Below are 15,000 nucleotides of genomic sequence, written 5' to 3' on the forward strand. Positions count from 1 at the left end.
ATGTGGCTTTTGAGCTTAGAGATTCTGCGCTCAGTGACAGACATGGTCAGACATACATTCTTCATAAGTATCCAGTGCAATACCTAACCAAGTGATAACTTCCTTCGGTTCCCGTTGGGACTTGTCCTATAAAAACACTAAAGGAAGTCAGCGCTAACTGTCTTTAATCTTTAATCCTTAATCGGTATACTTCTACAACAGTAAAAACTATACTAGATGTTTAAGACAGTAACACTTAAGTAAACAAATGAAGAAATAAAATAAAATATTTACTCCGGGAGAACAGCCAGATAAGATTCCTCTAAGGAGACCGAAGCTTGAGTTCGCCTTCTTGCAAATATTGTCACAATGCTAGTTCCAGGATAGATTACCAGTGATGTACAAGCCTAAATAGGTTGTAAGAGGTACTTTTGAAATAAGCTTACTATTCAAAGAATCCTTAAAGTCAACAGGACTTTTCTTACGAGTTATCCCAAGATGAAAGCACTTAGATACATCAAAGGTAAGTTGCCAGGTCTTCGACCAAATATACAGATCTTCCTGGAGAGCTGGGCAGTCCTGCAAGGTAACCCTCTGTACACAACAAAGTTAACCGCAAACAGGCGTAAACGCGATTGAATAGAAGAAGATGTATCATTTATAAGTAAAAGAAATAACAAACTGCTGATCTTGGCTTTGTATTGTTAACTCCCGCTCCTAAGCCATCATCAAGAAAAAAGACAAATAAAATACCCTTACTTCTCCACCAAGTCAATAAAAAGCTTGAGTAACTAAGTAAATAAGTACAGAGCGGATGATATGCCAGAAGATATTACTGCAAACTGGAGATATTTAAACTTTTCCGTTGCGAAAATCGAAGGAGAAAGCTAGGAATTTACAGTCATGAAGATAATCAGACGAAGTCAAAACTGGACAAAAAAAACCTTTAGAAATGATCTTCAGGGCTGTGGAAATATCTTCTTACGTGCCTCAAATCCAGTTTAGATCTGTTCTACCTGAAGCTTGAGCAGATACTGAAAGAGGATTAGCAATCACATGTTGACAAAAAAGCGGTTCAACACATCGATTTGCTAAAAGCTCAGAAATAGCGCCAGAAACAAATTCTCTCTTCTGCTGGGCTGAATTTTAGTTTGGGCTCACCTTAGATGGACACCACGCAAAGGAATGTTGTAATCATCACACATATGCATGACACTTAAGGTAAATCCCGGGGCACATAGTTTAACCCATTCATCATGGCCTTTCGACAAAATTAAGAGGGACTGAAACCAAAATTGGACATCGCTACACCGTCGACCTGACTTGGACAGCCAGCTAGTCGTTGTCCTGTATGAAACGGACACTGTGCTCTCCAATGGGCGGATTTGCTTGTAACCAAGCAAGGGGTCTTGGCTTCTTGTACCGTGTAAGACAGCTCAATATTAAATCTAAAGTGGTCCTCGTTTGCTTCATCCTGCATCGAAGTGACTCTTCCAAGGTAAGTTTCTAATATGTACCAATTATGTACCGGAGGACTCACTGTTGACTAGATTGATGACGGACAAGGTTCTCTCAATCATTTGCTTCATCGAAACTAAAAGACTTTCATTGTCCTTAGAAAACTGTTGACTTAAACCATGTTGGATTCAATTTCAAGTACCGAGTGTTTGTAGCTTTCTGCAAAATCGACATATTCGTTGTTACCGTTGCGAGGTCCTTGAATTCACTCTTGTTGAATACAATTGGCCTCTATCTAAAGTAGGATAAATTTGTTTGTTTGCCCCTTCAGATTTTACATAAGCATTGTTTCCAGTTTCTCCTTAAAACTTACACTGTTCCCAAGAGAAAACAAAAACAATGCTTATATAAAATTTGGAGGAACAAACAAAGAGTATTACGGTTTTTTTCATCATAATTAAGTAAAGTACGATCGTCCGGGTGAGTGCAGTCCTGAGAAGGACTGTTTGAGATGACATTGACTGACGTTTCGACAACCTGAGCGGAAGTCACCTTCAGAGTCAAGTAATTTGTGTAACGTCATTAGATACTATAAGGACTCCGGTCGTAGATGTCATTGGTCAACTTATTTGTGAATGTTATTGGTCGACTGTCAGTTGAGTCTATATTTAATTGGCTGGGAAGACTAAACAGTGATAGGTGCGTTTCGATCCTTCTATAGGTCTAAGGTCTGTACGTGTATCGTACAATACGTTGGGCTGTACTATGAGAGTAAATCGGTGTGTTGTTTGTCCCTTGATGTCGTTGATGAGTCGTTTGTAGGGTGCGGGAAGTTGTAGGCATCGGTTTAAAGGTGTCCGTTTTAAGTTAGTAAACCAGCTTTCCAGTACGATCCGTTGGTAGTAGTTAATGCTGTAGGTAACACTTGTAACAGAGTCAGAGTCAGTCGATTCTGTGGTTTGTCTGTAGATGGTGTTCAGCAATGTTATTGTTGCTGTCACCGTTCCTCGTCGCTCGTTTGTGTTCAGTCAGTCTAGTGTTCAAATTTCTACCGGTCTCACCGATATAAGTGGCCTGGCAGTCACAGTATTTGGTCTTATAAAGTGCTCTTGGTCTGTCCTTAGGTTGGTCTTTGTCTTTGACGTTAGTTCAGCAGGAGCCATTATGGCTCTTGTAGTCAGTGAATACAATACAGTACAATACATTTTTAATTCACCGCTGAAGCTGTGCCCTGATTTTACCTGAGGTGTTTGTTTAATATTGACATTTATGTCGGAAGTTTTTTTTTTCAAACACTGAACTCATGGCGATATTGTTAGTTTTCGCATTTGTTCAGGTGTAGCAAATTAAGACAACTCGCTACTCTGTATTAAGCTAGAAAGGACGTTTCTTGAGCAGATTTGTTTCTTTCCACGTTTAAGCATTTTAAATATACGTTTCACCTGACAAAAACACTTGGCTCAAGTTGTGCCAATTGTCTCCTAAAGAGAAAATAATAGAGATAATTTCTCTTACTTTGAGGCATTTATGTGGGGAGGGTTTTTTTTTTCAAACACTGAAACTCATGTTTTTTTTTTTAAGTTTTCGGACTTGTTTGGTGAGGCAAATTGGCAAATTAAGAAGACAAGCTACTTTCTCTTAAGCTAAAAGTGACTATTCTTGAGCAGCTTTGTTTCTTTCTATCTAAAACAACGTTTAAGAATTTAAATATACGTTTTACCCGTAAAAGAATAGGTAAAGTCAGTTTAACTGCACGAAATAGAATATTATTTTTTTGGAGAGAGTTTTTCATATATGTAAAATACATAGAGGTGTCGCGGGTTTCCCCGTGTTAACAGTTACAATCATAATTCTTCTTAACTCTAGTTATATATGATAACGTGTAACTTATCAACAGAATAAAGACTGATTATTATTATTGTTGTTAATGAACGCACTGTGCAATGTTAGCGATCGACCAAACACGGTTGCACTTTTTAACTCGTTTGAGAAAGACTGGAATTCGACGAGTAAAAGTAGTGGGATTGATTAGCAAAAAAGAACACAAATTGTTCCGGGAGATTTTCCAACCTCGTCTTAATGTTTGACTCTTCGAACTCTTGAAGATTTACGCCATCAAAGCCTTGTATCTTGAACACAATTCACGGCCTCCCTTGTTTCATACCTTCCGCAACATCTTCGCCTTTTTAAGATAGGCTTTAACGTTTCTCTATATTTAGGAAGTCTCCAAGCGTACAAAAATGGCTTGATTGCAGAATTCGCGTACACGACAGCGATAGCGATAGAATGCACAAGCACCAACAACGAGAAATTGCATGTTAAGCAAATGTACAATATCATCTGTACGATGAACCAAGGAATTAAAAACAATAGAAATGCCAAGATGACAATTACAATAGCTTTGCTCACAGTCCTTTCTCTCTGGAGTATCATTTGGCCAGGTATCCCTGCATGCTGGTCATCCAGTGCTTCGGTGCTTGTGAAAGCGGTACAAAGTGAAAACGTTGATGACCCCGATGCAGATGAGAATACAGAGGATATTTACATTATAAAGAGTTCCCATTAGTGCATAATGCTTTTGTAACAACGAGAACACAAACCCAAACAATAAAAAATAAATTCAACAAGCGACGGAAATGATGCAGATTCGTTTCCTAGTCACTTTGGCTCGATACTGGAGAGGAGTCACCACAGAAAAGAATCTGCCAATGCTGAAAAGAAGTTTATGACCTACGCTTACGTTTATTAACATTGAAGAGAACTTTAAAAAGTGAAATGATGCGTTGGTGTACTTGTATAATGAGGCCAAACCCCAAAAGGCAGTGAGTGGACAGGCAACCAGGCCAACCATTGATTGAGAAGATGATAAAGTTTGAAGTCGAAGATCGAAGTTTCCGAAGAGGGTCCATCCAAACTGATAAAACGATTACAGAATTTCCAATAGTTGTTATCGGAAACGTGATCGTCGCCAGAACAGCAACAGTAGTGAAAATGGTATCAGCGTTATCGATATTAAGCCAAAATTGAACCAAAGCTTCTTCATTTGTCATGTTCCAATAGTCGACGGTACCTCGAACAGCCGGCATATTGTCTTAAACGAAACAAGAATTCTTAACTCTTCTCGGCCTGATTGTCAATATTAAAATAACTCTAAGTGAAAATTGACGTGTAATATTGAAGACAATTTGCATATTATCAACTCTCTTAAGGACACATCGAAAACTGAAAATAGCATAAGATAATAAGTTCATTGCATGCAATCATTGCTCCAGGTTCTCTGAGAGGCGTTCATACCTTGCCTCTTCTTCTTGATAAACTGAGCTTTGGTCTGTGGACATCTTTTTTTGGGACATATATCCGTATAAAGTTTTTCCGCTATTTAATGGGAAGGTACAAATTAAATTATCCATAATAGGGATTCTCAGATCATTCCGGATGTAGCATCTGTTCTACCATGAGCCACTTAATTTTATTTTACATTTCGGTTGATTTCTTTCTTGAAGAACATCACGTCATGCGCAAAAAGTATAACATTGAACAGTTCATTGTCCTATTCACAGGGATTCAATCTAATGAATCATAGGTGATGATTCATGTGATGATGCAATCATTCCATATGAATCATCATCACACTGTAAATATGACACATAGAGTCATCTCATAATCATAGTTATCATGCAACTACATTATATGCTGTATTACTGTTCACTTGTTTGGACGTTCCCTCTTTCACTAGTGAATAGTGGTTGCAGAAATGTTAAAGGCCCAGTATCATCTCAGGTGAATGTATGTGAGTGAGTTTGTGGGTTAATTCCTATTTCATCTGAATTTTTTTTCTCTGTCCAAAAAAAAGTTTTTTCGTCATCATATCATCATTTTATTTAACATTGATATTTAATTTACTCATCGTTTGAATGAAAAAGAGATGACTGCAAGGCTTTGATGGTGATACTGGGCCTTTAAAAGTTTTATTCAGAACCACGAAACAAAACAGTTTTGTTGCTGCAGCAGTAACATAAATTATTATGGTAAAGTAAATGTAGTATTTGATGGTGAAATTATCTTTAATTAGAGAACTCACAAGACAAGTATGTACATGTTGCATCATCATAATTTTTAAATGTTTGTTACTGTATAGTTACACAAAATAAATATTCAGTGTTTGCCAGTAGAGCATTGTCATTATTGAATTCTTGCATTCTCTTTTGCTTAGGGGAATAGACTTTGTTTTAAGAATTGTAGTGACCATCGGTACTACACCATAAGCAAACCTTAAAAGAGATACACTTATGCAGGGCTGAATCGGTTTGTTTCAAGTTCAATCCCAGGTAACCCAGGCTCACTGTGTGTGCCACATAGGTCAATATAGAGAATATATCAGGCGAAGTTTAGGTCTGGAAATTTGCAAGAAAATGGAAATAAAAATCGATGAAACTTACCATGTGGTGACCTGTTGTTGTCTTTAATACGTACACGAAGTTTCGGGAAAAATAGTCCCCGTTCTCTTTCCTTCATAGTATAGTGACAAGGTAGGAGACGGAAGCCAGCGTAGGGACTCCGATCGACCCAAAACAAGCACGATTTTTTTCGTGAAAATCGAGTCCAGTCGCTAAATAAACACGCCAGGCTCGTGGAACATGAATTTCTCTAAACCATGAATCCACTGAAGCATCTCCAGGTAGCACGGCGAAGCCACCAGACTCCGTAAAACGTGTAAGTTAACCTGCTAAAATGGCGGCCAGAAAGCGCTGTCCTCGCAAAGTGTCCAATTCAAAATGGCACTGAACTGTGGACGCCTGGTGACGAGAGGAATATATGTCCCCCTGGAGGGAGGAGAGTCCCAGATTGCTCAGTGAGTTTTGTTTTTAGCAATTTGGGACTCCCCTCCCTCCAGAACTTGGCGATTTTGTACATAGGATTGATTTTACCCAACATAATTCCTGTTACAATTACGGCCGTTCAAAAATTACAGCAGTACTTTCAATAAAGTTGCAAAACGCGTCGACACATACATTGTTGCTCTAGATACAAAGTGTGCGAGGGTTTTACTTACATTTCTATTAACGATGAAATGATATATGAAATGGATCATATATGAACTGCGGATATGAAATCAAGTAAAGCTATGATCCTCGCAGTTATGAACGCAATTTAATGCAATTGCGTAAACAAGCCTGAAATATTCAGGACTTCAACAGGGTCTGAACCCGTGACCTCGCGATACCGGTGCAACGCTCTAACCAACTGAGCTATGAAGCCACTGACGTTGGGAGCTGGTCATTTGTGGGTCCCAATGTTCCCGTAAGAAATGAATCAACGATTAAATGATATATGAAATGGATCATATATGAACTGCGGATATGAAATCAAGTGAAGCTATGATTCTCGCAGTTATGAACGCAATTTTTGCAATTGCGTAAAGAAGCCTGAAATATTCAGGACTTCAACAGGGTTTGAACCCGTGACCTCGCGATACCGGTGCGACGCTCTAACCAACTGATCTATGAAGCCACTGACGTTGGGAGCTGGTCATTTGTGGGTTCTAATGGTCCCGTGGGCTTGTATTTCGTGTTTAAATCTTCTTTTAAGGAAATGCCATGCATACAAACGTGCGTTGATTGTCGAATGGGTGTACTGTGCAACTTTAGCGATCGACCAGGATCACGGTTGCACTTTTTAACTAGTTTTACAGATCACAAATAAAAGCCATCTCTCACCTCTTCTTTGGATGAGATGGAGCCGACCAAGAGAGAGAGAGAGAGAGACAGAAGGAGAGAAAGACTGGAATTCGACGAGGAAACCTAGTGGGGTTATTAGTATTAATGTTTGACACTTCGAGCTCTTGAAGATTTTCTCCCGTCAAAGCCTTGTATCTTCAACATGATCCACGGCCTCCCTTGTTTCATACCTTCCGCAACATGTTCGCTTTTTTAAGATGTGCTTGAATGTCTGTTTATATTTAGGAAGTCTCCAAGCGTACAAAAATGGATTGATTGCAGAATTCACGTACATGACAGCGGCAGCGATAAAATAAAGTATCAACAACGACAAATTGCATGTTAAGCAAATGTATATTATTATCTGTACTATGAACCAAGGAATGAAGCACAATAAAAATGCAGAGATGACAATTGCAATAGCTTTGCTCACGGTCCTTTCTCTCTGGAGTATCATTTGGCGAGATACCCCTGCATGCTGCTCATCCAGTGCTTTGGTGCTGTGTGAATACTTGTGAAAGCGGTACAAAGTGAAAACGTTGATGACCACGATGCAGATGAGAATACAGAAGATTTGTACATTATAAAGAGTTTCCATTAGCGCATAATGCTTTCGCAACAACGAGAACACAATCCCAAACAATAAGAAATAAATCCAAAGCGCGACAGAAACGATGCAGACTCGTTTACTAGTCACTTTGGCTCGATACTGCAGAGGAGTCACCACAGCAAAGAATCTGTCAATGCTGAGAAGAAGTATATCACCTACACTTATGTTTATTAGCGTTGCAAAGAACTTTGAAAACCCAAATGATGCGTTGGTGTACTTGTGCAATAAAGCCCAAGCCAAAAAGGCATGGAGTGGAGAAGTAACAAGACCAACCAAAAGATCTGCAAGAGCCATTGAGAAGATGATAAAGTTCGAAGGCGAAGATCGAAGTTTCCGAAGAGGGTCCATCCAAACCGATAAAACGACTAGAAAATTTCCAAAAGCTGTCATTGGAAAAGTGATTGTCGCCAGAACAGCATTATCGATATTGAGCCAAACTTGAACCAAAGCTTCTTCACTTGTCATGTTCCAATAGTCAACGATACCTCGAACAGCCGCCATGTTGTCTTAAATTCTTCTCGGCATGATTGTCAATATTAAAATAACTGTGACTTGAAATTGACGAGTAATGTTGAAGACAATTTGCAAATTATCAACTGTTTTAAGGACACGTCAAAAACTAAAAATGGCATAAGATAGTAAGCTCATTGCAAGCATTTTGCCAGGTTCTGTGAGAGGCTCTGTCAAACCTTCCCTAATCTTCTTCTTGACTAGCTGAACTTTTTCCTGCGGACAATTTAATTTTTTTTTCTGGAGCAGATGTCCGATATTGCGCTATTTAACGGGACGGTGCAAATGAAATCATCCTTAATGGGGATTTTTAGATTATTCCGGAGGTAGCATCTGTTTTACCATGAAGCACGTAATTTTAGTTTACATTTTGACTGATTTCTTTCTCGAAGACCATCACGCACAAAAATAATTTATGGATTTAGCCAAGCCTAAAAGCTGAGCTCCCGTTTCTAACCCCAGAAAGCAATATACTGTATATGGAAATAATTGTGCCTCTTCAGGAAGTACGAAATTAATCGTCATTCATTAGTGTATACTTTTGGCAGCACGCAAACACCTCTGAGCTGATACCAGTAATTTTAATCAAGAACTAAAACTGAAATTACATGCACAGTAATCTCTTTCACAACATTTTCCGTTTGACTTATAATCTTTACACCCTCTCTCTTCAGTTTAGAACAACAGCAAAAATCTTCCTAATTAAAAAGTGAAGCTACAGAGGAGTAAATTCGCTTAAGAAGTTACCCGACTGCAATTTCACAGTCAAACAAATTTAAAGCAGCTCACGATTGGATATACATTTCACACAAAAATACTATAAATGCAATTGTTGAAATATGCCAGAATCTCTGAGCTACAAGGTAAGACGGAAGCAGGCCGTGGAAATTGACGATGTTAAAGTCAAGGCAATGAACATGTACAAATACAAGGAAGGATTACGTTTTTGCAAACGTTGGCCTTGATCATGAAGGACTATGTTTCAACAGACTTAACTGATTAGACACTCTAATCAGGTCGTGGCTTCAATTCCCACCCTGCTCAGAGTTTTTCTCTGTCCTTGTGTGGGCCCATTTCCATTAGTAGGGCTAACGCTCGCATGGTTCATATGGGGTAGAAAACAAGCACTACACATTACACTCTAATCAGTTAAGTCTGTTGAAATATAATGCTTCACGGCCAACGTTTGCAAAAACGTAATCCTCCGTTGTAAATATGTGTTTTGTCTATCGCTTCATTCCTCTCAGCTTTGTGGTGTTCTTCATTGAAATTTACTCTTCTTCTCCTTCCTCGGCCTCTCTCGCGGCTTTCTTCGCTTAACTTTCTCAAATTTCGTCGCCTCTTCTCTCATGCTATTTTCGCTTTTCTTCAGTTTTCCTGATCGTTATCCCGTTGCTCGTCATTAATGTGATTTCTTGCAAGAAAAACGCGGGTTGCCAAATGCAACGCTGCTACACGATTTCTCGCAAAGGAAAATTGCCCGAACACTCCCGTCCCCAGAGGCTCTCCTGCATCTCCACTTCCACCCCAACAGTCTCTATGGGCGGACGGGCAGACGTACGTGACGTCATCAGCAAAACTTCTTGCATGGATAGATTTCCCAAAAAAAAAATACCCATGGTGCTTCGTGCGCCTGAGCTCCGCTGTAACATTGAACAGTTTATCGTCCTTCTACCGTAAGTGCTTGGGATGGGTTAGGGTTGAGGATGAGGCGAGATAAACCAAAATACTTAATTTTGACTGTCAAAGAATTGCAACTGTAACTAACTTAAACAGACACCCTCTCGGTCTTATATACGATCTGATTACAATATGTTCTATTTTTAACATTAGGGAACTTTAGCAACGACGACGGGAACATCAACGAAAACAGCATCACATCATTGTAATCACTGGGAGACTATTCCAAGCTTTTTAATGTGCTAATAGGACGAAATTCGCATCGCCCCTATCTAAGCCATTTTAAGACATAAGCTTGTAGCCTGTACGAGAAGGAGAATGCTGTTTAGTATTTTCAAATATCTCGTTTTGTTCCAGAGATATTAAAATTTTTAAAATATGCAAATTAGGCAAGTGATGACGTTGATCAAATATGATGAAAAGAGATATCTCAGCCAATTTGTATCAGAAATGCTTGATTCTTTGCAGTAAGATTCTAGGCGATGTGCTCCACATTATGCGTATACCAGTTTTGTTACCATGGCAACATACTGGATTCCAGACCTCCCTGATTTTAAATGCTTTCCTGGCCACCTTTTGTGTTTTATTTTGATATTTGCCTATGTTGCCTCGTCTGCATGATCCTGCAAGCATGCAAATATGTTAGGTTGATTGTGTGGCCTTGTTAAATGTTTTTCTAGCTTAAGATCGCCAAAATATTGAAATAACGTTGGAGGGAACGGGAAAAGAGTGAGTTTTCATGGGAACCAATTTCTTTATAGCCGTAGGTGTGTTGCCTGTAGAACTATTAGCCTACCAAGTTTCAATGGTCTCTGCTGCAAATTGACCGAGATAGCTTTATTTATATACTTCATTTATACTGGGTTGAATGAATGACGTCATCATTCCTCTCATTTGCATATTTTACACATTTTTCACACTTAAATATCTCCGGAACCAATGCAGATATTTCCAAACAGTAACGGCGTTGTAATCTTTCCAGGAATTCTATTTGATCATAGTAGCACTTTAACATGACAATGGTGTGGCAGTCCCTGAATAATGAAACCGATATGAGTCAAGCTTAAATTAAGGGAGAAAATAAAAATTCATCCTCCATTGCCGACGTCCTAAATAAACATAAAATTTTGTTTTCATGTTGTTGTTTTGCTGACGACGGCAAAGAAATGGACAAAAAATGAAAAACGCACGTGCAGAGCGTGCAAAGATATTGTTGTTGCCTACTAAATATGCAAATTTGTATCGTTTTCGTTGCCGTCGCCGTTGTTGTTGCTAAAGCTCACTAAAGAACACTCTGGAAGGTCATGATGAGAGATAACAAAAGTTTTCAATCAGACTTAATATAAACGCTATTCTGGATCTTCCATTAACTTTTAGAAACTTCGTCACACTTGGACTGTACTTCGAATACCACAAGGTGCGCGATAGTCTTTGCGTATCTGACGTAAGACGTCATTCAAAATGGTCCAGAAAATGCACACGGTCAACGAAAAAATCTCAAAACAGGTCACCCTTGAAGCTACAGGAACCCAGGATTATGAACTGCGTTCACCTTGGTTGAACACAAATATTTTCCTAACGTAACTGTGGTGTTATGTTCAACACTGAAACCAAATGGCAAATTCTGTACTAAATTTGTTAGGTTGGATATGTGTTTCTCAAACTCATTAATAATTCATAAGCCAAAAACAAAAGAAATCACTACCGTGAAGGAAGTTTTGATATGTGGTCTTAATTAGCATAAAATTTGGCCAACTTTGATCCCAAATATCTCTTAAAATACTGATTCCTTTGAGAAGCAATATCAAACACTCGAAAGAGTGTTTCATCAGATATCCAACCACCTCGAAATCGGTTAAAAAACTCGGCCTTCGGCCTCGTTTTTCAACTCGCTTCTCGGTGTTTTGATATCCGATGAAACACTTCTTCTCGTGTTTGATATATTACTTAACAAACTCATTGAAGGAATCGAACACATTGAATGCATCTGTGTTCATTCAGGTGTCTGGCAATTTATATTCATTTGCACTCAACTGTGCACAATTTTTAGGTAGAAAATATAATTGGAACTGTGACTAATTCTTGGCAGTCAAGAACTATTGAAAGAAAGCTTGTTGCCTATTTAATGTTCCATTAGTCAAGGAATTAGACGCTCCGTGAGCGTAAACTGGGTTGCCTTTGGTACCTGTTACACAAAAAAAAAAGGGCACTGAGTTGGGTGGTATTGAAGGCGCAGACACTGGATTTTCCCAGGAGTATTGCTGCTTGGGCCAATTCGAAAATAACAAAGAAAAAAGCCCAGGAATCCAATAGGTACTCCTGGTAACTCCTACAATGGAAGAAGCAGGCCTGGGGATCGAGCTCGAACGCGGCATATTGCTGATCTTCCTCAGAGCTTTTCAGTCAGGAATCGAAACACTACTTCGTTTTGTTTTGTTTCGTTTCCTCAGAAACGATAAGTATCTAATACTTTTTATCCTTGGCCATCTCAGTTTTATCAGTTTTTATAACGATGACAAGAATTCTTGCTGTTTGGTCATTCTGGTGTAAAGGTAAGTTAATTTGGGAACCCAACAATTTTTTTTAAGCTTCTCTACGGGGCATTTGGTAGCTTGCAAGCAGGCTATCTCTCTGCAGCGGGAAAGAAAGAGCGCCTGCACGCATCCCTCTAAAATTTGATTGCCACCTCCTGATGTCACGCTGATCGAGCTGTCAAAAATTAGCCAATCAGCACACACCCAAAGTAAACATTAATATAAACAGTAAGCTGTCTAAATGCCCCGGGAGGGGATGAAGAAAGAGGGCAAATACCCCGTCCCCGGGAATATTGCCTTCCAACACCTCTGCAGTTTTTTATCAATCAGTGAATACAACGTTCAACTGTTCAGTATTTTAAATGCAACGATAAGACTTCCAGGACAACAGGACGTGTTGGTTGATTCTTATTTTATTTATTCCCTTACATATTGTTTTTAACAGTTTGCTAGAGGATAATTCAGGCTTTGCTGGTCAGTTTTTTATTTTGATTTCTCTGACGCTTTATTTAATTTTCTCCTTGCACAGTCTGTTCTCTTGACCAGTGACCAGTGAAAGTATTTGATTTTTTACCTGGTGAAGGGGCACTTCCTGTTCTGTGGTCCACTGAAATCCCCAATCTCACCCCTATGTGCGCTTGCCTCGGGCATAAATATGCAAATTACGAGTTGAAAGTCAACAACACGGAGGACCATCAAAATGGAAACCCAAAAGTCAAATATTGAATAACACTTGAGCGGTTTACTGCTTACTAAATCAAAGGACACAGACATTGATACAGATAGTGATACATACAATGACTACATGTGCATTTGTGGACCAAAACTTATTCAGTTTATTGTGTTTTATTTTTAAAATGTTATGTGGCAAGTTGTCGAAAACGCCGCTGAATTAATACACAGGGAAAAAAACAGTTTGCAAAACTCAAGATGTCACAAATCAAAGAGGTTAAGCATTTTTATTATATTTATACCTTTGTAACGCTGACTTTTCAAACCGAAGATGGCGGATACAATGATAATATTCTCTTGGTCACGCAAAGGCAGCTCAAGCTCGGTATATGATTTATAGATTTATCAACTTTGAGCTTATAAATGCTCAAAAAAGCTGTAAATGTAGAAATAAACTTCGCTTACCTCTATGAACAGTTGTCCTCGTCTTTTCTGTTCAGGGGCACCCAACGAGAGTATAGTTCAAAATTGTTAAACGTATTTTAATATTTAAACGGTAGATATAGGTATATTTTTATCCCCCCTGTTCGGATTTCCTAGCTGAAAGTCTTGTGATCCGAAATTATAGGAATCACAACTTACCTTTTCGAAAATTTCACCAGAAAAAAGGCTCCCGAAAATTCTAGGTGACCATTTTAAAAATCCGTTAAAAATGGGCAATTATACCATTTTTCAGATGTTCGAAAATCTTAGGGGAGGCAGGCAACCAAGAAATTTTACATCAAATGTTCTGGAAATTCTAGATCTCAAATCGTCATCCCAACAGATGTTTCCCGAAAATTGACGTTGGGTGCCCCTGTCAGACAGGTTTGTAGCTTACGTATTTTTGCGTTGTCGTCAGTTGTCATTTCCCCTCATAAGCGGAAAGACAACTAAAGACAAGTTTATTTCTACATTCACAGTTTATTAGAGTATTTATAAGCTCAAAGTTAATTTTCCCATACAAAGTCTATAAATAGTATACCGAGCTTGGGCTGCCTGTGGGTCACGCACTCGACACCGCTGGCGTGATTTTGTGTCTAGTGTAAGCGATTTTTGAATCCTTTTTTTGACGACTGCCAATCATTTGCCCAAACTAAATTTTACATATTTTGAAAGACCTTCCCTTCCTTAATTAAAATCCTTAATCTCATGAAATTCGGTGATATGGCACATGGTCAAAATAACAGTTCTTCCCACCGACCGACGAAGTTAACATTTGGAGAACACTTTGGTTTTGTTTACCACAAAATAATTAAATTAATCCAATATTCTTGAAATTGTAGGTGTTGGAAAAGGAAAAGGTATGCAATAAATTGCTTGTATTACAATTTTTCTGCGTTCGATAGTTATGACATGCGAATCGAATGGAAATGGTCAATTTTCAACCCAGTTGGGACTCGCTACACTGAGTCTGGAGGTTAAAACGAAAATGTTGTTTTTCTCGGCAAGACAAACCTATTCCGAGGAAAAAAACACAGGCTGCTTGTATTCTTGCTAGGGGCTAGCTATATGCAAAAGGGGAGCGAAATTGAGTTTTCAAGCCTTGCCGAAGATATATTTGATTTTGTTTGATTCTTGTGGCAATTTGCTCTTAAGAATCCCAACTGGCTGGAGGCAAACCAATTGGCCATTTACAGGTGTAGCCGAGAAGTTGAACCAGGGACTACCAGGATCTAATTCAACGAGGAGTCAGAACGGGTCTTGAACCCGGAACGTCCGAATACTAGGGTTAGGCTTAGTGTGGTTAAACCACACTGCCTGTCACTACCACTGGATTTAATCTCAACCAGCGCGTTTT

General features: G+C 38.9%; 2 protein-coding genes across 2 annotated transcripts in view; both read right to left on the minus strand.

Moving 5' to 3' along the window:
* LOC138057989 (uncharacterized) overlaps nt 1-15,000 on the minus strand; it is a 31,990-nt gene that overhangs the window by 7,472 nt on the left and 9,518 nt on the right. The gene's annotated exons all lie outside the window — the stretch shown is intronic.
* On the minus strand, nt 7,297-8,265 carry LOC138056028 (adenosine receptor A2a-like). Its single transcript, XM_068901878.1, has one exon. It carries the CDS (start codon nt 8,263-8,265, stop codon nt 7,297-7,299), a length of 969 nt encoding a protein of 322 aa, XP_068757979.1.

The sequence above is a fragment of the Montipora capricornis genome, chromosome 7, assembly GCF_036669925.1.
Source record: "Montipora capricornis isolate CH-2021 chromosome 7, ASM3666992v2, whole genome shotgun sequence".
In the NCBI taxonomy this organism is placed as follows: Eukaryota; Metazoa; Cnidaria; class Anthozoa; order Scleractinia; family Acroporidae; genus Montipora; species Montipora capricornis.

What these genes read in the sequence shown, in the direction of transcription:
- LOC138056028 (XM_068901878.1), bottom strand. Translation starts at nt 8,265, where the DNA reads ATGGCGGCTGTTCGAGGTATCGTTGACTATTGGAACATGACAAGTGAA.